The 25881-nt window shown below is 39.2% G+C and overlaps 1 protein-coding gene across 1 annotated transcript in view; it reads left to right on the top strand.

Moving 5' to 3' along the window:
* Nucleotides 1-25881, top strand: part of FAM171A1 (family with sequence similarity 171 member A1) — a gene marked incomplete at its 5' end in the record, with an annotated part of 91866 nt that overhangs the window by 53580 nt on the left and 12405 nt on the right. Inside the window, 4 exons of the mRNA XM_080610658.1 lie at nt 1487-1714; nt 7335-7427; nt 12450-12608; nt 17739-17915. Coding sequence (XP_080466784.1) covers nt 1487-1714; nt 7335-7427; nt 12450-12608; nt 17739-17915 — 657 coding nt within the window. The remainder of the gene's footprint in view (nt 1-1486; nt 1715-7334; nt 7428-12449; nt 12609-17738; nt 17916-25881) is intronic.

Below are 25881 nucleotides of genomic sequence, written 5' to 3'. Positions count from 1 at the left end.
GAAATTCACAACAGAGATTTTGTTCTTTGTGGTTCTTGGTGTTAAGTATTGCTGGCTCAGGACTTACACTGAAATAAGTTCTTAAAATCTAATGCACAGTAGTAATAGAACTGTACCTCCAACATTGTTCTATGTAAATCAATATATTGTTTTAAAATCTGTGTGAAAAGGAGGTCATGCTCTCTTTTCTGAGCAGCACGTGAAGAAATGAGTTGCACATGGTGCTGTCTATTACCTTGGGGAATGGAATAAGCAGAGGTGGGGGACTTTATGGAAGAACAGCAGGATTTCCAAAGATGAGAATGAGAGAAGGGAAAGTGGGAGAGAGAAGAGGGAGGGAGGGAGATAGTCATGGAGGAAAACAAGGCAACTGTAAATGAAAAAAAATCCAAGGAGTGGCTTGGTGGAGGCATTGAACCGTTGCTGCGTCTTTTCAATGCGGCATTGCATTTAAGTCATAGTTATTGAAGAAAGGCAACAGCTGCTTCTTTAGAGCAGGAGGCAGAGGAAATATTGGAGGGGCAGAAAAATAATCGTAGATATAGAGGAATGCCTTCCACAGGGACAAGCCACTCCACTTTATGTAACAATGTCTGGTGACACAATGCATGGTTTAGTCATAGAAGTGCCCTGGAGTAGACAAATACTGTACATCTGGAAACATTTAAACAAGTAATTAGTTTCTGGAAAAATCGCAAATTACTCAAGGAAAATAAAGTCCATTGTGTTGGCTTCTGACTGCATGTCTACAAGACGTATGATTCTCCAGACTGCCTTAACCTTATCATTTCTTTGCTTCTCATAGCCACCACTTGTATGTGGGGACAGGTAATATGGTGGTATCAAGGCAGACAAGCAGGTATCACCAGGGCCTGTGACATGTTTGCCACTTTGGAAAAAAGGCCACTGAACTGGGAGGTGGTGGGGGAAGTGTACCCCTGTTCCTCACTGCTAGCATCCTATCTGTCCTGTGTTTTGAGGACGAGGACCTGATCCTGGAAGTTTTCACTCTCTTGGTTAGGCATTGCCAGGGAAGTCCTGTGCCCGCTGGGGCAACCTCTCCTGCTGGAGTTCGAAATCTCTGACTGTAACACAGGCTGCACATTGCCCACTTTCTTCCCAGGCTGCCATCAGAGCAGATGTCCTCTGTTCCTTCACTACACAAAGAGAGAATGTTTTGGGGAGGGGGTGAGGGAGCACAGCAGACTTCCAGCCTTTCCCTCTCCCCAATGCTGGTGGAGGAGGCTGGCTGAGCAGAAGCACAGGAAGGCAGGGACCTTACAGAGTTAGGATGCTGTACTATCCATGATGCTTGATAGCATGCATAATTAAAATTACGATACTACTGTGAGATTGACATGTTGCCCATCGAGGGGGATATTGCCTGCCTCGGTGATGTGCTGCCTGGCTGCATGTGGGTCATAAGTGGAATATAGAATATAGAAGCTTTTGGGATGATAATTGCTGTGGTTGTTTGTCATTACAGAAGTAACGCTGAAGGTCCATGTAAGCGATGCCAGCACACATCAGCCAGTAACTGAAGCCTTCATTGAGATTTTTACCAACCAGATCTCCATTGCATCTGGAACCTCAGGAGCAGATGGCACTGCCTTCCTCAAGTTTCAGTATAAGCTGGGCAATCAGCTGATAGTGACTGCTAGTAAACATGCATATGTGCCAAATTCTGCACCATGGAAACCTGTAAGATTGCCTGGTAAGAGATCTTTATTTTTGTTCTGAGGTAAGATTTTGCATCTAAAGGAAGCTACACAGTTCTGTATGATGTGTTTTAATGCTTGCGATCCTGGGTGGGAGGAAGAACATCTGAGTTGTTCAGAAAAGGCAAGGTTTCTCCCTCAGTTAAACTGTGGCATCAGGGCTGTGCAGGGACTAGCTCTTCTCCTGGCTGTCCTCGATACAGTGCTACATCAGTTTTCAAACAACTGTTGGTGCTCTTAGAGCTCCACAGCAAATGCAAATCTATTCCAGATATTTTTCTTTATGGGAACTCTGTTTCCAAGTGTTTTGTTTCAGCAGCTGTGATGTACTCATTCGTTTCTCTCCCAAGATGTAGAAACAACTGTTGCACCATAGGCTGTAGTGTACAAAAGAAGTCCTGGCCTTTCAGTTCTTGGCAGTGCCCATAGGACAGTTTTAATCTGCAGTTATGTTATCCAGATGTAAGGATTTTTTCTAACTTAATTAGTGTGATTTGTTTCTTCTGCAGGCAAAAACTGTAACAATAATACTTGCATGTTAGTTTTTATCAGAATGCCTCAATTTTATCGGAAGTGGGAGACTTTGCATTAGTTGTACAGAATGGGATTCTGAGTCATGAAGACTTATATATGTACTGCTAAATAGAACAGATTGGGGGTGGCTTTCAGACCTGGAGACATAACATCTAGGTGAAGGTCACATCCTCAGTTTTCTTCTGCCTTTTCCTCTAATCCCCAGCCCCTATTAGAGTCCAGGTAGTTTGGGAGTGGTCCCACGCTTGTATTATATCCAGATAACACCCAAATATCACCTCAGATCTGATAATTAGCCCAGGCCAAAGCCATGCCAGGTTTTAAGTGTGCTAATATTTAAATAATATAAATGATCACAGGACAGTGTTCAATCCCATGCCTTGGCTCCATTTTATTTATTAAGATTTATTTTATTTATTAATATTTATTACTATCTATTTATATTTATAAAACCCCATTTATTTATTAAATATTTTTATTAATATCAATTTTAAATAATATTTATCAATATCAGCCAGAGGGACTGTGTGACTTGCTGCAAGGTGAAGCAGCAAATGTATTTTCAGATGGGGAAAGGAACTTGAGTCTCTTCAAACTGAGGATTATGCTTTAGGCATTTCAGCATGCTGTTTACTTATCTGCATTTGTGTGCTTCAGATAAGATAGACTGGCTTCTTCCACATTTCCTCTGCTATATTCTGCCATGTTTTCCAGCTACTTAATGGAGCTATAGCGAAGACTAAGCCAGGTTCTTAGGTGCATAGTGAAAAAATAAGAAGCAACTGAAATGCATTGCAGCAAGGAGAGGTTCAAGTAAATAAAAGGGGACAATTCTTTACAGCAGCTGTAGTCAAAGTTTGGAATAGGTTGCCAAGAAAGGTTGCAAAAGCTCTATCTTTAAAGATATTCAAATCTCAACTGGACACCCCCCTGCTTAGTTAAAGCAGGTGACCTCCACAGGTTCCTTCCAACTGTAATTGTTCTGTGACTCTGTTTAAAAAGTTCCTTGATAGTTTTTCTGTTTAAATAAGATGAAGTGCAATTTCCTCACCATACTTCATGTATTTCCTTAAGATACAATCATATATGATTAAAGCATGCAATAGCCTTTTCTTGTTTGAACCTTTTCTTGTTTTGTGTCTCCTATCTTTCTGACTTGCACCCTAGGTCTTTTAAATGTGACCTACTCCTCCATGGCCTGGAGTTTGTTTGGTTAGGTTTTTTTCTTGTTGCTTTTTCTCAAATACTGAGTTTGAGGGAAGGGAATCAAACATGGCATTGTTGTTTTGGTAAGTCATTGAAGTTTAAAGAGCAGTAATTGTATACAGTTTCCACAAAATCTTTCTTTCCACAGCTGAAATGTGAGCTTACCTCAGAAAATAGATTCCTTTCACCTCTGATCATCTCCCATTGAAACGGGTAGATAGTTTGCCATTGATTTAATTGGGAGTAGAATCTTTTATTTTGCTTTCTTTACCTTCAACTTAATCCTTTCCTTGATTAAAGAAACAACAAGTTACAACTTGATACGCCCTATGTAGATTTAATAGGGTTGTTCTTTGAGTTAGTCCTTCAAAGGGACATGACAAAAAAATTCAGGCCCAAGATACTTAGGCTGTTAGTTTTGTACTGACTAAGATACCTGATCTTTAAAAACCTTTCCAAGAACTGTTTGTATTTAAATGCCTCTTAGACTTGTAACCAGCACAGTATAAAAGTCTTGAAAAACATGGAATTTTTTGTTGTTATTTTTAATTTGGGTTGGATGATGAGGAACAGGCAGTCACGATGCTTGCATCACAGTCAATATGCATTAGTTATAATCTTACATTGAAAAGTTGTGCAGCTACTGAACTCATGATATTATTGTATTAGCTTTAAGGAGTAAGCATCAAGGGTTTTCTGTTCCCTTAATTCGGCAGAACTGAACTTTTCTTATATTAACCAAAATAATTACTAGCATTTTACCACTTAAGCAGGAAAATTATTTATTTACCTAAAGATAGATGGTAGGAGGAAAAGATTAAGATCTTTTTTTCCATTGAAATATTTATCACTAGAGCCATGGCTCCACTTATTAACAGTTCATTAATTTAACATCACTTGAGCTGTTGAAGTGTTCGTGATGGAAGATGTGCTAATCTATCTGCTCTTAGCTGCACATAGATTTTCCTTTCTAAATGATTTGGAAGAAAAATATTTGTGACTGGGAGTCCCTATTTATGAGGATGGTTTTGGAGCAGTGTGTGCAGTGAACAGTGGGAAGTTGCTAAGGCAGCACAGTTCATACAAGCTGGTAGTCATGGTTGTGTTTAACCCCAGCCAACAACTAAGTACCATGCAACTGCTCGCTCACACCCACTACCCGCTGATTGATACAAAGCCTGTCCCTGAGCAGCAATTGGCCCCTCCTGGCCAGCTCCCCTCAGTATATGCCCATGGCATATACTGGGCATGACGTGCTATGGTGTGGAATACCCTTTTGGCTAGTTCGGGTCAGGTGTCCTGCCTCTGCTTCCTCCCAGCTTCTTGTGCAGTCTTCACTGGCAGAGCATGAGAGACTGCAAAGTCCTTGATTAGGGTAAGCACTACTTGGCAACAACTAAAACACGGGTGAATAGCATTGTTTTCATACTAAAGCTGAAGCGCAGCACTGCAGCAACTACTAGGAAAAAAAGAACTCTCTCCCAGCTGAAACCAGGACAGTCAGTCAAAGCAAGGGATGTTATTCACTGTGGTGAAATGTAGTGCTAGGAACATAGGATGCTTATGGTGCTCCTGGGAGAGGAGAGCTCATCTGGGAAGCAGTACCTCTCCAGATGACATGACATGCAGATGACAGTGTGAGTCATGGTAGATGAACGATTGAAAATTACCTCCCAATTCAGTACCGCAATAAAGCAGAGTAATCTGATCCTTAGCTGTAAAATAAGCTAAAGACTGAGAAGGCAGAGTATAGTGTTTCAGAACTTGTCTTTGGTGCGACCAGTCAGGAAAATGTGTGTCCAGTTCTGGATCCAGGCTGCAAGGAGAATGTTTAAATCTCTAGGGTTATATCAGGAGTGATTAAAAGATTGGAAGATATGGCTTCAGGGAAAGACTTGGAAGTGCTTAATTTATTTTGTTCACCAGAGAGAAAGCTCATGGAGTAATTTGATAGTAATCCATCAGTACCCAGATAGAGAACAAGAAAAGGATATGAGAGAATTCCTCTGTCTAGGAGGCTTGTATAAAAAGAAGATCAAATGGCTGGAAGTCTAACCTTAATAAATTTTGATGGGTAAAAAGGCACATAGTTCAACTGTGCTCATAATTATTTACTACAGCCTTGATGTTCTGGTGTGTTCTTCACCACTGGACACCTTAAAAGAAAATTTGATAGCTTTTCTACGTGTTTTCTAGTTTAAGCTCAGCTATTGGAGCCGAAGCAGTAATTAATTCAGGGAAGGCTGTGGTTACACAGGAGTGAGACTGGATCTTCACAGTCATGCTTCTGGCCTTAAAAACTATGACTTTCTGCCTTTGTCATGCTGAGAAAAGATTGTGCAGAAAAGCCCAAGGGAACTTTAGAGGTTGCATGTGCATTATAGTCTGGCATATATGGAAGACGTTGGCATGTTTTATTGTATTGAGCTCCCCAGGGTGTCTAGATTATATTAGCTTTCTTCATACAAATTAAGTTATTGGAGTAAAGACAGACAAATTCTGTAATTGTGTGGCCTTAGTGCTACTTACACTAGGCTTTCTTATTTATGTTGCCTGATGTGTAGATCTGTTTCACATCTAGAGCATTGGAAAGAAAATTCTCAGCTGTACTTGCACTAACATAATTCTTTGTTTTATTTTTCCAGTGTTCAGATACGTTAAGACCATCTTCTAGATGGTGGTTCTTGTCAGTGTGTTTCCCCAAATTTCTTCTCCTTTCCTCTGTATTTCTCCCAAATACTAAAATTTCTAATCTTTAAAAAAGTATATTTCTTAAACCAGTCTCCATATTCATAGCTAACATCTATACGGTCTTTTGTATTAGGTAATACATATTAGTTTAGAGGAAATATACGAAGCTCCAGAAAATCAGAAGAGCTTGCAGTGTTCCATTTATCAGTTCTGGAAATGTCTCCCTCAGCTTGTGGTCTCTTCAGAATGGGATGAGTACTTTCCAGGTGCAGATGTGGGATGCTGCCCACTTCCAAAAAATTATTAGTCGCTGTTAATCTCCTTCTCTTCTTCTGTCTTTAAAAGCCATACATGAACTGCAGGCAAATTTACTTTTTACTGTTTTCATGGGTGCAGGAGTCAGATGTTCTTGGTGGCTAATTCCATACGTACTTCTGGTCTTCTGGGTCTGAAGAACTTAGCATGAAATTATACCATGATCTTCACTCTTCAGAGATGTGTGTGCATACGGGCACAGCCCTCTGTAAGGAACATCAGTATCCAGTGGCAAAGGAGGTCCTGACGGGCAAATTTCTTGCAGCAAATACCATTTATCTGTCTCCTTTTGCACCACTGGTAGAGACAGTAGTTCTGCTATATATAACATTGCCGTAGTGTGGGTGGTGACTCAGTAGGGATGTGCTGTATTCTAAAGCAAATTATTCAGACTTATTCATCATACTTTACCTTTCTGTATGACTTCTTATGTAATCTCAAAGTATTTAAAAGTTAAGTTTCATTAATATCTTCCTGAGGTAAGAAGTATAGCTGTTTCACAGAAAAATAATGCAGTCAGACTGAGTTACAGTTCCAGACCTCTTCATGTAATGACAAGTGTTTCTCTGGAGCTGAGAATTATAACCCAAAACCCTGCTTCACACTGCACTCTTGTGTGCTTCCACCTACCATGCATGAGTTGCAGGAGTCAAAGTGTAGAACAGGTTGTTTAAGTCAATAATAATTACCCTGGCAGTTTAATTATTTGGTTTAGAAAATGCATGTGGTTTCTGCCACGTACACAGTATGATTGCAATAGTTTGGGTGGCATGCTTTTGCAAAAATGTAGAAGAAAGTAAGTCTTGTTGTTGTTGGGTTATGTTTATAAGAACTCAAATATATGCCACTTAAACCACTTCTCTCCCACAGTGTTCTCCTCACTGAGTCTCGGCCTTCTTCCTGAACGCTCAGCTACTCTCATGGTCTATGATGATGTAGTCCAGATAGTCTCAGGATTTCAAGGTATGATGTTTCTTGGAAGTCAGAAGTGAAATTTGAGGATCTCTAAACAAAAAGCCTGACAGCCTGATACTTTCTGAACTCTGTCCTGTGGGTGAGACTGGTATTTCATTGGGAGTTTTTCTGAGTTCCCCAAGGAATGCTCTTCTGTGGGATGATTTTACCAAATTGATTAATAGCTAAATTCATTCCTAACTGCTGTGATCAGGGAATTCGAGTTACTTGGTAATAAACAAGTTTGGACTTCAGTGTGCTATCTGAGAGCTAGAGATGAAATTTATTTTGCTATCTGTTAAGTGTTTTGGTTCTTTCTTATCTCTAACCTTATTTAGCTGCCCTTACAGAAAATGTTTTCTGATTGTTGTTATTGTCTAAGAAATTTATCTGGTTTTGTTTATTGCTTCCTACTGTGAAGGCCTTAGAAATTTAGGGCATAGAAAAAATTCTCCTATCAACTTTGTTGTATATCCTATACAAACTTACTTTTCGTGAGTACCTCCTGTGGACCCCTTATCAGACTGTCTGCAAGCCCATGTACTACAGAATGAAAGCCACTGTATTAGAAGAGTAAAGTTTGAATACCTTTTCATAAGGCCAAACATAGAAGTTGAAGCAAGTGTAGCATCAGTAGGATGAACATTGTGTTTCCTGAATTACACAGTAAAGAATAAAATGTTAATCTGACCTAGGGGTCAGACCTGACTTAGCCCAGTTGATGTGACAACTGAAGTAAGTCTGTTGATGTAAGAACAGAAATTTTCAAAGGTACCTTTAATGAGCCAAATATAATACAGTTATGCCTTCCTGACACCTTTTTTTTATATAGTTAGAAAGCATCCAGATATACAATAGGCTTTCATTAATGATAGCAGTAGATACAACCAGAGCTGAAAAAACACTAAACAAATTAGGTAGCTGATGGAACGCTCAGAAGGAGCTTGAGAACAGCACAGCTGCCATACAGGCATTCTGCAGTTTGAGAGCTGATATTATCTAATGGGGTAGATTAGATGGACAGTGAACTGTGCTAAACCACAAGGGATTCCGTTAGACAAGACATGAAATGTTGTTTACCAACAGTATTCTACTAGCACAGTGTATTAAATACTGTTGTTCTTTTGTAAAAGTGCTAATATTATGCAGTTAACTTTAAAAGAACAGTCTTTTCATATTTACAGCTTCCTCTCTTCAAATAAATAGGGGATGTTAAAAGGCTAGAGGGACAATTTAACAACTGAGTGACACTCATAAATATTTCCCGCATAATCATGCTCCCTTCAGTGAATTGATCCAGAGTGTGCCCTATATATATATATGAATTAGAATAATATTACTGGTTCTGCTGGTATAGCAGAGAAAGAGGATAAAGGAGGAAAGTGATACCCCAAGTACTGTAAGGGTTGGGATTTGAACCCTCAGTCTTGCCCAGTAAAAACTATTTTATGGGAACAGCCCACACTCCTTTTCTTGGGAATTCTCTTATGGTGAAACCTGAACGAAGGACAGCCTAGACATTGCACTAAAATTTGAATGAAGCCTCTCTTGTCTTGATCCAAGGTCCTTGTGACCTAGTTTTTCTCTGGTACTTCCCCAATTTATTTCTCAGTAACTTCACACTGCTTCAAAAGAGCTGACCAGGAGTTACCTCAGTGCAAAAATGAGAGCAAAACAGAACTCATTATACCCAGGAACAGACTGGGAACCCTGGCGTTGGAAGCACCAGTCAAAGGGAAATAAAGGCCTGTCTGGTACAGTAAGTTACCAGTTGCTTCTGAATAATTAAGCAAGCAAGCGACTTATTATGCAATTGAGAGATTAGTCTGAGTTGATTCAGCCAGCTTCATTTTCATGATGACATTACATTCCGCTGCTCTGCTCTGTCAGTAATTGCAAGGGATGGAGCTTGCCAGCCACTTGGGTCATTTCAGTTATTTAATACCAGCCCAGTGATGAGCTGAACTTCAGCATTCAGTGAATGGGAGCTGTATGGGTACCCTCTATCTGCCTCTGACCTATGAGCAATCAGAGCATGAACTGATGATACTTCAATGTTATTTTGCATAGACTGAAGCTCAAATGCCGGTAATGCCATTTGTCACGTATTCAGTGTGATGAGAGGTTCCCTAGAGGGACTCTTTGAGATGGTTACGTCTTCAGGTGTGTACTAGCAAACTGGAGCTGACAGCCTTTGAATCATTGTGTGATTCAATGCAGGGCCAGTGTGTTGACAAGATGTTTAAAGAAGATCAGTACTCAGCAGTCCTTTACCTCATGGCACTCACCAAGTGGAGACGGCTCACATGCCAGTTTTATACTTGAATGTGTTTGGATTTTGTTTGGGATTTTTAAGTCAAAACTAGATATCATGGAACCTTCCAGGTTGGAAGGGACCTCAAGGACCATCTGGTCCAACCTTTGTAGGCAAAGCAGGACCTAGACTAGATGTCCCAGCATGCTGTCCAGATATCTTTAGTAGAAGCAATAACAATCCACTCCCAGTGATAAGTGTTGACTTGTTGAAAAAAAAGAGAGTATGCTCAGCACAAGTCTGTCTCTGCATTTTACCACTTCCAATTCCCCCAGTAAATCTATTCCTAAACATATGGCCCAAAATCATCTATGACCTCTGCTAAAGGAATACCCTGGATTATCTTCTAGCAAGGTGGTGAGAGAAGGCGAAAGGTTTGGTAGCTGCTTCCCTCGCAAGCCTTTCACTGATAGGTCCAGTATTCTGCCACTTCAAAGGCTCTTGCCAAGTTTGGAGAGATCCAGCTGAGGCTAGAGTTAGGGTGTGTGGCAGGTGTTATATCATTATCAAAATGCTTGTTAACATAGAATGTGAATTAACGACTCTGCACTGATTCACTGTAGGTATAAGCGCTATATACAGAGGAAGCTGTTTCTTCCACCTTAAAACTTGCATCCGAGTTTTCCTGACAGGTTTGGGGCTCAGCCACAGGAATGCTTTGTGCTGCCTGTAGGATTCGAGAAACTAAGACGGGCTTTCCGAGTCCTCTCTATCTAGTTAAAATTTGGAAGCTCAGTGCTCTCCCAGTGCTACAAAACAGCTGTTTATTAGTAGAAGACTGTAGAACCTTCACATAAACTACAGTGTTACACACTCAACAGCAGTTACTTTGGTTTTAAATCTTAATTACTTCAGATCTTTGGAAATATAATTCTGGTTCTTGGCAACTTGCATAAGTCATCTTAACCAGGGATTCAGACTGCAGAAGATCCTACAATTTTACATTGAACTGTTTGTGATAATCCTAATGCCAGTTTCTTTATTGTGTTTGGGTTTTTTTCTGTTACGTTACTGTAACACTTATCACTACGGACTATAGGAGCCTGCAGTAGTGCAGTCAGAGGTTCCCAACTACCTGAACAGATCTGTTCCCGAGGTATAGCAAACTACTGTGGTATTGTAGAGCACTCAGGAGAGAAATCTTCCCCAAGTTCATTGCAGTCAATTTATTTAGTCTTTTATATTGTTTTCCGTTTAAGTCTAGAAATTGGGTAAGGGAGATTTCTCCCTATTTCACATGAGTGTTGTTTAATGCCTGTCTAAAACACTTGAGGATACTGCCAGTCCTGAGAGCCTGCTGTAAATACTTAGTGTTTCAGAAATTGAAAACTTGGTTTATAGCTTTTTCTTGCAGAATTACTAAAGACATGAGAGCTAAACAATGACCAGTCATTTGGAGATACTTGCCTCACCTACATAGAGATTCCTGTTGGCCAATACAAAGTTTGTCATGTGGAATTTTTGTGTTTTCTCACAGCTAGAGCTCCTGCTAGAAAATAATGCAAGAAAAAATTCCAGTCTCCTGGTTAATGACATCGGCAGTTACAAAGCTTAGGAGTTAGGAGTCAAACTCTTTAATCTTTCTTGCCGTGAAGTTGCATGTAACCTTAAAGTGCTGGCAGAGACTAATAGAGGAAAAGAAGCAAAATTGTTCTGAGTTGACATCTTTGAAGTGCATAGTCAAATACAACTTAAGAAAAAACCTGCTTGCCTCTTGATTTTGTGCTGGGGGGGGGGTGTTCTGTGCGTATTCAAAATGAGCTCCAGAGAATACAATCGCTTTTGATTTAAAAATTAATTTGCATGTTGCACACACAAACTTGCAGATGGAGTCTTGCTGTGTGTTGCTGAACAGTGATAATGGTGAGCATCCATTGAAAAAAGACTATTGACTTTATAAACTGAGATTTAAATGAGACATGAAATGCCATAGTACATAAAACACTCTTAAAATCACGTTGCAGCAAAGGCCCCTCAATTAACACCTAGTGATCTTGAAAAAAACACTCAAACTATACAACATGGAGGAAAAGAGAGAAATCTTAGATGCCAACTAATCCAGTTCTGTTTAGATGTGTTCTTTATGTGAGAAAATGTGGAAACTTTTCACCCAAGTTTTGTCGAGTAAATCTTTTTATCCTGTGATTTAAATGAAAAGCGATTGTTCCCTCAGCACTAGAGATAGGTAACGTGGCCAAAGCTTTGTAAAAATTAAATACAGAAATTACACAAGTTAATTTGGAGTACAGGTAGAATTGTCTCTTAGAAAATCACTTTCAAGAGTATAAACTACATTTATCTTGCTATTTCAGGAATTCAGGAAAAACAAAATACAAACAAATGTGGTGAACAGGATGCTTTTCTGTGCTTTCACATACTCTACCTCTGAACTCAGTTTTAGTTTCAGTTATATACATTAAAATAAGCATGTAATGAAATTGGAGGTGATCCAGGGGAAAAAACATAGTCAGAAAAGCCTCTGACATTAGATGCCTTAACAATTTTGCTCTGTAATACTTGTGGAAAAATAATGGCAAGTACAAAATAAATGTAAAAATACTGTTTTCCCTCCTCTTTCCTAATAGCCCTCTGATGTCTCTATCCTTTACAAACTATCACCATTTATAATAAAAAGAGACTGTAAATGTGCTTCCATAATGTGAAAACCTGTGTATTCTGCCCACCTTGGATATAAAGTCGCTTCTGATTTTTTTTAGGTGCACGGACTCTGCCACAAGTTCACTTTCAGAGAAGATCTGTGAAATTACCAGAGAACACTAGCTACAGCGATTTGACAGCATATCTGACTGCAGCCAGTTCACCCTGGGAAGTGGACAGTTTTCCTTATTTGCAGGGATTAGATGGAAATGGAACAGGTAACCCACTACTTTGTTTTCGCTCTGATTTCATATTGGTCCTGGGATTGACTTTTGACCATACAATTTTTTCCATTCCCCATTCCAGCAAACGTTCCTTAAAATTCATGTGATGTGACAGGTTCAACTTCCCTACCAAAGTGCTCTTCCAGTAACCAAGAGAGCAAGGTCCGCTGTCCCTTAAATGGGGCCACTGAATAGCAAAGGTGAAGACTCTGGTCTTGGGAGATCAGAAAAGTTTGTTACACTTGTAGTTTAGAGCTAAGTTTCCAAATGTGTCACATGTGCACATACAAGAATGGAAGTTAATGTGAAGGGACAAAAGAGAATTTAACTTGAGGATGCCATAGAATTCTTGTTCATTTTTTTCCTAAAAATAAATAAAATGCCTGTATATCAGGGATTCAATACTCTGTTGTTTCAGCTAAAAGTTGTTTCAATGGCTTGGTTAATACTTTTGAATCTAGCTTCAACCAAAAATGCGCAAATTCATCTAGCACCAAAGGGAAAACAATGAAAATTCATAGTAGAAATACAACCACTGTTCAGTTCAAAGCTGCAATACGTTTTTATGACTGCGACTGCCTGTTAATCTTCTTCCACTTCTCTTTTACTCTTAATTGAAATAGTTGGTGTTGTGTAGGCTAGAGAAATAGAAGAATTGGGAACAGAACTCTTTAAATTCATAAAATGCTGCTGGGAAAAGGAGAATGTTTTCTCTATGTTCCTATTGATGTAGAAAGCAACAGTGGACTTGCAGTGCAGCAAGAGAGATTCAGACTATTTATGAGGAAAACCTTGCTATGGTGAGAATAGTTTAAGCTTTAGAATCAATTGCTTGAGGGTGTTGGACAGAGTTAGGCAATCACCTGTGAGGATGGCATAGGTGTAAAGAGCCTGCTTTGAAGCAGGCTGAATAAACCCTTGAGGTCTCTCCCTGCTGTTTCTCAGGATGCGTTTACTTGTGATGTGTTGATCTAGGTGACTTTGAATGCTAGGTCGTGTGTGTATATACTGAGCTTGCTATCTTTTCCCTAAAAAAAAAAAAAGAAAAGAAAAGAAAAAAAGGCAAAATAAAATTCCATTTGTACAATTCTGAATATCTCCTTTTCTATTATGATTAGGAATGTCTGCTACCTTACTCCAATACTTCTGTCTGCTCCAGGAGGACATCTCATCCTATCTCATTCTCTCTCTCTGTTATTTCCCTATTCTCATCTTCAACCGTCAGTCTTATCTGGCTCTTCATACTCAGACATGATCAAATATCTCTTTATCTCTTTTTTAAAATGGAGGAATGCATTTGATCTCATTTGTCTGTCTCTTTCCTCATCTCCTTTCTTTTTATCTCTAAACCCACTGAACAAAGTGTTAACAATGTGTGTGGGATTCCTCTTTCCCAAGTCTTTCCTTAGTACTCAGCAACCCAACTTCCCACCCTTGCATTTATTTAGTGAAAACAGGTCTTGCCAAGTTTTCAGATGATCATTCCCCTGAGAATTACATAGAATCATAGAATAGTTAGGGTTGGAAAGGACCTGAAGATCATCTAGTTCCAACCCCCCTGCCATGGGCAGGGACACCTCACACTAAACCGTGTCAACCAAGGCTCTGTCCAACCTGGCCTTGAACACCCCCAGATAGGCAGGATATCATCTTTCTCCTGTTTTGCCTCCTACAAAACAAGTGAACGCACCCTTGGATTCTTAGTGTTGTGTTTGCTTGCATAACAGAAACTTTTCTACTTGAGCATGAGGCCCTGGATTTGACTGCTACTAGCCTTCAAGTAAAAGTATGTCACAAAAGACCAAAATGACTGGCAGATGGGGTTTAGGAGACTGTGAAGAGCCATGTTTTCTGAATGCTGTAGTATTAGTATTCAGTATGATATAATACAGACTACAAATACAATATATTTGTATATGCACTGTAGTATAGGTGAAATGTTCTCCATTTTTATTAGAAGTTTCTCCTCCTGTGGGAAGATGAAACTTTAAAATCCTGAACTTGGGTTGACTTGCTTTCCTTCATCTCCAAGTGACTTGGTGAAGATTTCACCTGACAAGCTTTTGAAGAAGTAAAAAATGAAATCACCACTTGCTGGGGTAATTTGAATATTTCTCTTCTCAAAAGGAAAATATGGAAAACTTTTAGAATTCTAAAAAAACTTAGCATTTACATGCACAGGAAGTTTTGGAGTTTTCCTGAACACTGCTCCGTCTCCCCTGTCTCTCAGCTCTCTTCCCCACCCAGTTACTCCTCTGTTCTTTCACGGTTCTGCATGTCTGTAGAGTTTTGGAGAGGTCCTCCCATTTGTTTCAGTGAGCTCAGTTCTCTGACTAGTATTCATCCAGAGTGACTTTACAGTTGTTTTAACTAAAACCTATTATCTATGAGTTCAACAGTTTCCACTAAATCCCAACTGGGTGTTGAATATGGAGCAGTGAAAATTAATTGCATGAATCAGCATGTTCCAGACATAAAAATTTCGAGAATTTAGCTGCACGTAGTGACAAGCCTGTATAGTATTAGCTTATTGTTTGTATTAATCACCAGTTGGACAGATTGGTTTCACAATATCTTGTCCTTTTAACTAAGGTAAATAAAACTTGCCATCAGCTGCAGCAATGGACAAAGCTGGCTAATAACCATTACTCCTGCTGTGTTTGTAGGCTGTTCTATAAAAAGTCAAGTCAAAATCACAGTGGATTTTCCTCTGATTATTTTTAGAGCTCTTTGCAGGTCACCAGAAGTCAAAAATGACAAGAAAGAAATGAAAGCTGACATTTGTTGAACTCCATTCCCATTTAATCTGTGCATGTGCTCATCATTTTTATCGCATATGAGAATTTCATAAGCATTGATTTTAATTTACCTTTGCAGCAGAAAAGACAAAGATTTATCTTTTTAATGAGCATTTACATACTGTGCAAGGTGGAAAACTGAAGGATTATTTCTTCTTGTTGAGGTCAGTGGATTTCAGAAATTTCTTCCGTTTTCTAATATAACTTGTTCAACCCAGCACTGAGCAAAGCATCAGTACAAGACAACACAGAGCAAAGTCAGTACATCTTAAGTAAAAAAGGTGCAAAGTCAGAATGCTTTTTCTGGGGATGAAAACTCATATTGGCAGATATTAGGCAGATATGCTTTATCAAGACAGTAATGAAAGAGAAATTCAAGACATTTGATATCTAAAAATAAGTAAAATATATAATTTAATCTTAAATATTAATCTTAGTTCAGATAACTAAGATCTGAAGTTGTACCTTTTGTCATTAGGAATTTATATATGCCAGAACTTAGTCAGGTTATGATATTAAGTACCAGGAATTTATTTCTCTGATACAGCCTGAGAAACTTAGTGGCTCAAGTCCAGTGACCTGGGGACAAGCATCAATCTGACATAAGTTATAGGTGCATGACAGAAGCAGTGGATTGGACAATCGGAAATAAAGGAACAACTTTTCCGCCACCAGTTCCCTGCTGTATTTCTATTTTATATTCTAAGGCTGTAAGGGGATGATATTGTGCACCATTGGAACCTGTAATCTACAAATGCTTGGGTAGGCTGGCAGCCTTCCCCTACACCTTAACTGAATTTCCAAACCTTATTTTTTCCGTTTTTTTCTCTGTTAGCTCTGTGGCTTTCTTACATGGTCATCTTCAGAGTGCTTGTTTTCTCAGCACTTTAATTCCTCTGGAAGATATGCTTCTGCCCTGCTGTTTACAGTAGATCAAAGCAGCGTGCATGCCTCTTGTGTGTCAGCTGTGCAGCAGTGACACTTGCCTTGGAATCTGGGGGAAATGTGCGTCAGAGTAGATGCTGTAGTAAATAAGCCACATGCTGGTTATTTTCCATGTCTTTAGTTTGGCAACTCGTGCAAAATCCAAAGAATTTGAAAATTCTGAAGAGTTTTGTCTTTTTCCTTTCCCTTTGCCACTTTCCCACCACTTACCCACCCTTTTCCTGGTGATGTCTTTGGTGAGCTGTTACTCAGAGATACCAAATTTAAAAGCCATTCCTTGAGGCTAACTCACTGTTAGGAGAAGTCATAAAGGTCTTAATGCTTTCCCTTCATTCTCTCAAATGTACTCATCCTAATGACCAGTCACTGAGATAATGCATGTTCCTGAGGATACTGTGTGTCTCAGTGTTGCAGGTAGTGTACCACCGCAGGGTGTGAATGTGCTTTTACAGGCAGTTTATGCTGATATAAGGAACCAGGATCGCAGGAAGGACAGTACCCCGTGCTCTGCCAGCCAGGCAGCCCTGCTACTTATGTCACATTAACCCCACAGCAGGATGACCAGCTGCACAACCCCAGATTAGTACGAAGGAGGTTGCAGGACTGCTGCTCTTGGCAGCGCTAGGGACACGTAAAACTGGAAGCTCCATCTCTTCAGATTTAAACTACTACCACCACTGTTGCTTAAAGTTTCAGTTCTCTTTGGTTTTAAACTTCAAGCTTTTCTCCTCTGAATACGTATATGTATATACCCCGAATACGCGCGTGTGTGTGTATATATGGTATTTTTCCCTGTCATTGATTAATTTGGTTAAACGGCTGAAGGTTTATAACGCTTTTTTAAGTAGTGTTGTCATGAAGTAACATCCATTGGCATGCAGTTTAAACATAAAGAGTAATTATTATTACATTACATAGACAAGAAGCTAACGCTGTCTATCCTAATAATCCCTTTATAGCTTGGTTTGTTTCAGTGAAAGGCCAAAGGAAACCCGTCCTGGCATTCTTAAACATATGCCTGATCATCATTGTAGTTTCACTGCATGCTTGGCTGTCTGTTAGTTATAATATGGGCATGTGAGGCTATAGTAAAGGCTTGTGAGATTAATTTTTTTTGCCATGATTGTCACTGTAATACTCATATATGATGAATTAAAATACATGCAGGAGATCTTTTCATTGTAGTTTTCTTCATAATTTTCCAAAATTAAGTGAAAAATACAGAAGCATGGATATTTGTGTTATGAATTTTGTAAGGTGGGGAGGATTACTTCCACAGTCCCTAGAGGAAATATGCTGGTGTAGTACTGCCATTTTGGACACCATGGGTGTAAATTCTAGGAAATTCTATGGTCACAATATTCATTCATTCTCTTGGTAGGAAACAGCACTAGATATGACCTCACCCCTGTCACTGCAGTCAGCGTTCATCTCCTCAACAGCGATGGGACTCCAATCCCTGTGAATGGCCCCATCTACGTAACAGTGCCTCTGCCAACAAACAGCAACCTGAAGCACAATGCACACGTTCCAGCGTGGAGGTTTGACCAAAAATTTGGTAGGTAACATCTCATTGGGATTCCCTGGATGGCTTCATTCGCCTGAAACAAATGTCTTGCTGCTTTTATTATGTTAACATAGTATGGTCATACAAGCATACAGAAATCTGTTTTCTGTCTAAAAGAAGACTGAGTTTCATTCATCAAGTAATACATAGTATATATGCAAATATATTTGAGTAGCATTGTGTGCCACTTCTAGACAGAATTTTTTGTAAATGCACCATTTTTGCAATTATTAAATATTTCATGTAAAAACTATCTTGAAAGAACTTGATTTCACCCACAGACGGAGAAGCAGGAAGACATATTTACTGCAGCATTGAATTGGAAGCCTGGAGAAATGAAAACTAGCCTTATCTTTGCCAGCAGCCAGCTATCTAACCGTTGGTCTGTCTCTTGTCTGTAGCTCAGTTTCCTGCCTGTCAGATAGGGAACATAGTACCAACTTCTTTTGTAAATCACTTTAAGATTGACTACTACGTTAAAGAAGGAAAGTAATGTAAATGATTTAAAATTTAAAAAAAAATAAGGCAAGCAAAATTAATAAAATATTTTTGAAAGGACTGAGTGAGTAATGCGAGCTGCAAAATGCACTCAGTGTTCTACACTTCAGGATAATGTTTCCTATTGTGAACAGGACATTTTCCATAAATATGTGGTTTAGGTTCCCTATTTCTGTTTGTTTTTTCATTGCTAGCTGGTATAGTGTGCTGGCCATCTTTACACCTTCCCAAGTGTAAAGGATTAAGGGGTGCATAAGTCTTTTCTGGTGGTTCCCCTTCAGTTAATTGCACTGTGTCTTCTGAAATATGCACCAGATGGTTGTTAAGAAAAAGAAGTGAAAAAAAGAATGGAAGGTGAGAAAAATAGATGCTGTGAAGAAGAGAAGAAGAAAAAGGAGCCAGAAATGTGGGTCTGTGTAGACAATTGGTGGGATTTTTGTCCCTGCAAGGCAAATGTTTTGAGCCAGTGTATGATCACATCCAGAAGCAGAGGAACAAGCATGAAACCAGCGTGTTGGCGGAAGGGGGGGGAGGGAGGATGAGAGAGGTGAAGGGGGAAACATTTTTTGCTTCCTTCCTGCCTCTGTTCACTGAAAAAGGTGATGTATTTTCAAACAGCATGCTATAAATCTTTTGTCAGAAGTTGGCTGTATTAGAGCATAAAACAGTGGGATTTAATAAAGAATAAATTTGAATATGATATAAAATTGAGTAATAGAAAAAAAGAGTGCAATGAATGGATTCAGCGTTTCCCTTAACTGTGGAAATGGCACCTCTCTGGTGGTGCTCTCACACTAAGTTTCACTGCATTCTTCCTGAAACTGATTTTAATTTGCGAATTTATAAACTATTTTGTTTTCCCTTGTTCAGAAAAGGACAGGGAAGACTGACTCACGTTTACTTTCTCCACAAAAAGCAGTCCATCCCCAGTCCTTCCTGTCAGCTGTGTTATAGCTGCAGACTGCTTCATTGCTAGTTACTCACTTCCAGTAAAATGGTTCTGATTTTGATTATGGAGCTTTCTCATTTATGGCCGAATTTCCATGCCCGTGTCGTGGGGCCACAAAAGCTCTTAGTATGGAAAATTATTTTTACTCTTGCATATAAAGAGCTAGTTACCCTTTTGTGTGCAGTATATATTAGTAAAGAGCAATACGGGTTAGTTAATTAGTGTTGCAGGTTTGAGGCTTCCAATCTTGAGACAAATCCAGCCTTGTTTGATTCATGACAAACTGCTGGACACTTGTGTTATTGCAAAGGGAAGGCTTGAGGACCTCTAAACAAAATGTGTCTTTATTGGGCCACTTAGCTTCACGAAGCCATGGAGAGGAAGGTATTGAAGATGATATGCTTAGGCTCCAGCTCACACTTCAGCTGAAGCAAGCATCTTTCCATGCAACCAAAGATGTTGAACAAAGATGCATTTAAGCCCTGACTGCATCATGCCAGTTCTAGTAGAATTTTGGCCATGTCCCAACCAATTTATATTAAAGTAGTTTAATAAGTAGAGCAGCCATTTTATTTGTGCAGGCTGCATGAGCACTCTAAGGGCTGTCAAAATAGCTATATGTAAAGTAAACACGGTGTTACCCTGTCATTCCCCATTCCTATTGTGCTTGGACTGCAAAGGGAGGAGGATGGATGATGGCTGGGATGGCTCCATGCTGGAGAAATACTTAACTGGCAAATAAGTTAAAGTAACACATTTGCACTGCCAGATCTGTGCCTTGTCAGGAGTGGACACCTAACCTCATTATTCTAATTGTCTTTCAGGAGCTGCTTTTTTCAGTGATAGTTCTGTTGCAATCTATCCTTAATAGATTTTCAGTGGATTAAATTTTCACACTTGTATCTGAAAATTGAGTAAATGCCAGAGATAGGGAACTGTGACTGTATTACCATGCAATAGTGCAGTGCTTCTCTCTAGCATATTAGAGTACAGTGAGTGTTTGTTCGTGCAAGCCATTGTTTTTGTTTAGAATCCATGTAGTTGTCATCGTTACTGCATGAAGTATAATTTCTGCTCTAAAAAGCAGAGTTACTTTTCACTTTTAGAGGAGAAAGTGGAGAAGGGACAGAAATACCACAAATATGTTTTAAACCTAGAATCTCATAAGTTTTGCTGATCTCATGATGTACTAATATAAACCCAGTGGCATCTGATTGGAAGTGTAGAGATTTTTGTAGTTTCTACAGAAATTAGGCATATTAGCATATTACAGCAGCCAAAAAAAATCAATGGCTTTTTAGGATGTTTACTGTAAACAGTCTGTATTTTCATGACTACAGTTTCTGTCCTTGAGAGAAGGGGGAGAAGCAGCATAGCCTACTTAGGGCTGAGGGTGGTTCCATTGACACTGATGAAACACACAGCCAGAAAAAGCAGGCTGACATCAAAATAAGACAATCTGCTACATCTATTTTATGCTGTTCCAAATGAGATTTTCCATTACAAAACAAACTTACTGCTCTACGTGCACAGCAAGCAAATTAAAGCAGTAATACCTTTTTGAATAATTAATAAAATGAAGAGCAGCTAGCTGTGCCTGGGAGAAGTTTTAGGGTAAAGGAATATGCCTAGCCTTGTTCTTGTCATGGAGATGCACTCCACCACTTTTTCTCTGCAGCATTTCTTAGTGTTGGTAATAGTAAGCACAGATGCATTGATGTTCTGGAGGTGCATACTCTAAAATGTATCTTAATCATTCCCTGCTGTTGACATATCCATATCTCTTGTGTTTCACACTACTGTAGGAGAATAGTTTTATTTCGTAGTGCACACTTAAAGGTTTGAACAAGAAGAGATATGAGTTCTTGTTTTTATAAATCAGGATTGCTCAGTGTGGTTTTCTGGGTTGCTGGATTTTTTTCTTTCCCAAGTGTTGTCTTTTTTTTTTTCTCAAAATCTGAAGGGATGGAAAACTTTTTTCTTCTTTATCCATAAACAGATGGTTGGGATCATGACTTCCTCCCTCTGTGTTTGCCTTGATGTCAGCAGGATTTACAGCAATGAAATTAATCTCTCTGTTCTTGAACACCAGATTTCTGTCCAAGACTTCTTTCTAGCCTTGTCCTCTTCAGTCAGAAATGAATGCTACAGATCCCAGTAGGAAAGAAACTTTGTACCTCCTGTATCATTTCCAGCTCTCACCAGCTGGACTGAATAACACAGCACTTGTTTAGCTGTATTCTCCTCAGCCCCCACTTAAATGGCTTGTGCTTTATGTTAAGGTGTCTGTTTTTCGTTGGATTCAGTGAGTAAACCTGTAAGACCAGAGTTCTCCATTTTAGGTCCTCAGTTTCATCCCATATGATACGGAGGCATTATATTGCACCTAGACTTCTAGAACCACATCTAGAGCTGTATGAAGGACTTTAAAATATTACCAAATATTCCAGCATGCATAATATGGAAATGGGATTTATTCTTCAGTGGCAGTATCAATGTATCTGCTAGTTTATTAATTTCAACCAATAACAGGAAAATATTTTCAACACTATTTTTACGTTGCAGGGCAAAGGACTCTGGAGTGAAGGGGTTAAACCTACACTCCTTTGCTCCTCCTCCTTAAAATGTGTTATTTCTTGTGCACTACGGGTAAATGAAGTACCATTTTTCTGCTCTTCCTCCTCTCCAAACGCTTGGTGTACATCTTTGACGTGACCTTGTTGTCTTTAAATTACTAGCTTCTTTGCAGAGCAGGATGTTTCCCCAGTGCCTGAAATCTCAACCATGTATTAATGTAAAGTGATGGCAGAGTACAGAGAAGAGTATCTTGGGGAGCTCTTTTTATAGCTTTGTAAAGCACAATAGTTTATGTACTCTGCTGTGCTTGGTCAGTGCTTTCTGACTGCATTTAATGCCATAATAGATTTCTAAATACATTTCAGAGTCTGGTACTTGCTTTTTCAGGGTGATGTCCTGCCTTCGGCGGTAAAATTTCTATTTATTTTTGTGGAGCCAGAATTTCCTGATGTTCTTTCCTCAGCAAAATGAAGATAGTGTTTTCTGTGTTCAAAAGAAGCTATGAGGGTGTACTTAATGCACAAACAGTATCAGTGCCTACTTAAACTTGACTGCAGTATGGTTTTGCTGTATTTCATGGAGGTGAAATGGTGCTTGGTTTTTGTTCATAGGGAGAGAGCAACAGCTACTGTCAGGCAGAAGATGTAAGCAGGTTTCTGTTCACTTACTGTCTAGTTCACTGCACATGTTTTGTGAATAACATGGTTTGTAAAAATCTGATTCAAGATTCTCGTGTGGTAGCAAAGATAATCCACCCGAAGACAAGACTGACATACGTTTTCATAGTTTAAAAGTAAAAATCATTCCCTTTAGCTATGAATTCTGTTAATTTCTAATTGCAGACATACAGTGCGTAACAAAATAATCATTTAACAAAAGCTTCTGCTGTCTGTTACTTGATCAGACACTGGGTACTAGTACATGCCTCTTTGAATTTAATATAATCAGATCCAGAACGTTTGGTTCTAGCTCAGATTCACTGGTAATATGGACATGTATTTGCAGATTGCAAGGAGAAATCCAAGTTTTCACAAAGTTCATAGCCTCACTATTTCTGTACTTTACAGATGCCTTGACAATTTGATTTTGACTTCCTTTTCTATCTCAGCTGTGCAGGTTAAATTATTCTTAAAGACTAAATACACCGAGGAATACAGATTTTTAACTAACCGCTCTCAAAAGAATTTCATATTTTGTATGTTGCCATAGAAATGGCAGCTACCAAACCCAGCTTTTTACCATTTACGATATCTACATAATAGGTGCAGATATAATTGCAGAGTAGTAGACAGACCTCAGCATTGAAAGGAAAAGAAGCTCTTCCTCCAGTGCTTCACAGTGTAGCTCACTGAGGTATGTTCTCGTTATCATGGTTCCTGTGGAGAGGTGTAGTGGATCACAGGATGCAGTTGTGCTTGTTTATTGATATGTATGTTGGTTTTAAAATGGATGTTGTGACTTAGACATGTGAAAGTGATGTGAACAGATTGTTTGATCCTCTGCCCACCTCATATACCATGTGAGTTGCATTTCTGGTAAAGCAGGTATGGTATGGCATAGCGTGCTGGTGGAGCTTAAGAGGATGTTCAAGGAATCAGGTTGGTGCCAAAACTTAGTGATAAATGCAAATACTTTGCTATTATGTCACTGATGATACAAATAGCGTGGCTTCTGGGAACAGGTTTTAGTAACAGTCTATATGCTGCATCATGTAGATGGCCCTGTAGCTCCACCTACAGAAGGCATGCAGTAGAAGGTGGGAAGAGGTGGACATGGAAATTTCAAAAGTGGAGATTTAAAGGCTATTGTGCAGCTGCTTGGGATGGAGAGGACTTGGAAATTGGTGGAAATACATGCAGGAGTGCATAGAGCAGGGGTGTGAAGTGTCTGGGTGGAGCTGGAAGAGGCTGAGGAGGAGCTGGGACAACTTTTCCCTATGGCCTTGGGATGGCAGATCATATCTAAGTGCATCTGCTTCCACTTCCAGCTTGAAAAATAGAAAGTGAATGTGAGTGTGATGTGAGGCTGACTGAGGGAAAAGGCATGCAGTGTTTTGAACTGCTTTGAGATTTTATTTGTTACTTGTTCTAACAATTTTGTCAATAATTGACTGAATGTGGTTAATAATGTGATAAAGTAAATATTAAAGGTAATATCTTTCATGTACACCAGTAACTAGGGATGGTGGTCTAGTGAGCATAGCTAAGCTTTCCCTTTTGAAATACAATTATTAACCAGTAATTATGTATGGAAGTCATTTCCTTTACTAAATCTCTTCTGTTCTGGCATTCTGGAAGGAAATGCTGAGGGAACTGAAGTAATGCAAGCAGTTCTGTGGACAATGTGCTCTGCCTTTTGCCCTGACATAATTAAAATTATGAAATAATGAAACTGTCTTGTTCTTTTGTTCTTTACTTGACAGGTGATTTAAGGGGAAAAATGAGTAGAGATGGCAAAAACTACAGAGCTTCTCAGACACTGGTAACAAATAGAACAGTTAGACATCCTTGCAAATATCTTCAAGGTATGATGTTAAAAACATTTCCATTACGGCACACCAAATAATGGTGGTGCTGCTTGAACAGTAGCAGGATTCAGCCCTGGAAGGCTTGTGTAACAAATTCTGTGAGAGCGGCAGAATAATGAAGGTATGAGCTCAGAGCAGGGACGTTTATTTTTTTTTTTTGATGTTGCCTAGCAACTCCAAAACCAAAATTGTAATATTAACTGAAATACTATGAATTTTTAAACCCCTGTGTATTGGGGGAGGGCAGGAGGAGAGTAATCTCTACCAATATTCAAGAAGGAATTTTTCAGCTTCCAATTCCAGCAGCTTTTTGCTTTCTAGAAAATAAACAAAGGTAAAACAAAAAAAACCCCAAAACTATCCTTCTGTAGTAAAACTCCCTTTGCTGATGGAGATTAGAGGTGATTTTCGGTTGGAAGAAGAAATCTGATAAGCAGCTTTCAGCTGGTAGAATGAAAAGCTGCATTTTATGTATGTCAGAACATGCTTTAGGAAGTTATTTTCACAAACTTGCCCTTGATTAACCTCCATAACAACATTGCCATTTGAAGTGTCTAAATCAATTACTTCTGGAAACACTGCGAGTATGTTTTGAATATCCTTTGCTGTCCCACACCCTGTTTAACAACCTGCCTCATTCCTTTTGACACGTTTATCGCCATTTAACTGTGAATCTCTGCCCAAGCAAGGGGCAGCGGCAGTCTTGCAAGACATCATACACAGCATAGAAAAGATCCATGCTGAAAGCAAAGCACTTGCCATTATATTTATTTAAAACATCTATGCTATGTAATTGTACAGTTAAAAGTATCTTTCTTTTCTTTCTAAAACTCCTTTGACCAGGGAAGATAATCTTGTGAATAAAAATAAATTCATATAATGGGATTATGCTTAATTTGCTCTCTGGCTAATTAAATCATCTGATTTGTCAAACCTATTGGATGGAAATAATTCGTGCTGTAAATAGCACAATTTTGGTTCCCTGTTTGAGTGGGATCGGATGATGCTATTGTCAGTTAAAAGAAACAAAATAAAAAGCAACCAGTATTTGATCAGTGGAAGAGTTTCTTACCAAAAGCTCACATGTGAAAGTAATCCATGGAAAAAACCACCACAGCTTCCATATATTTAAACACTAGCAATATTTAGACTTTATGACTGTCTTTAGGGGAAGCTGCTGGCTACAGCACGCTCCTCTGACAGTCATTTACCAGAACTGTTTTGCTCAGTGATAGGAAGAAGTCACAGTCAAAGTCAACAGAAATCACTGCAGCAGTAATGATCTGGGAGGCTCTGAAATGGTCAGCTTAGAAAGTTCAACCTGAAGTAAGCAGCATTGTACATCCTCCCAGAGGGTCGTACTGTGTGCTGGGGCGCCAGCATGCAAACTTCCCTTACAGCCAGCA

Source organism: Psittacula echo, assembly GCF_963264785.1.
Source record: "Psittacula echo genome assembly, chromosome: 2".
In the NCBI taxonomy this organism is placed as follows: Eukaryota; Metazoa; Chordata; class Aves; order Psittaciformes; family Psittacidae; genus Psittacula; species Psittacula echo.
This window is presented reverse-complemented; position numbering and strand designations above follow the sequence as displayed.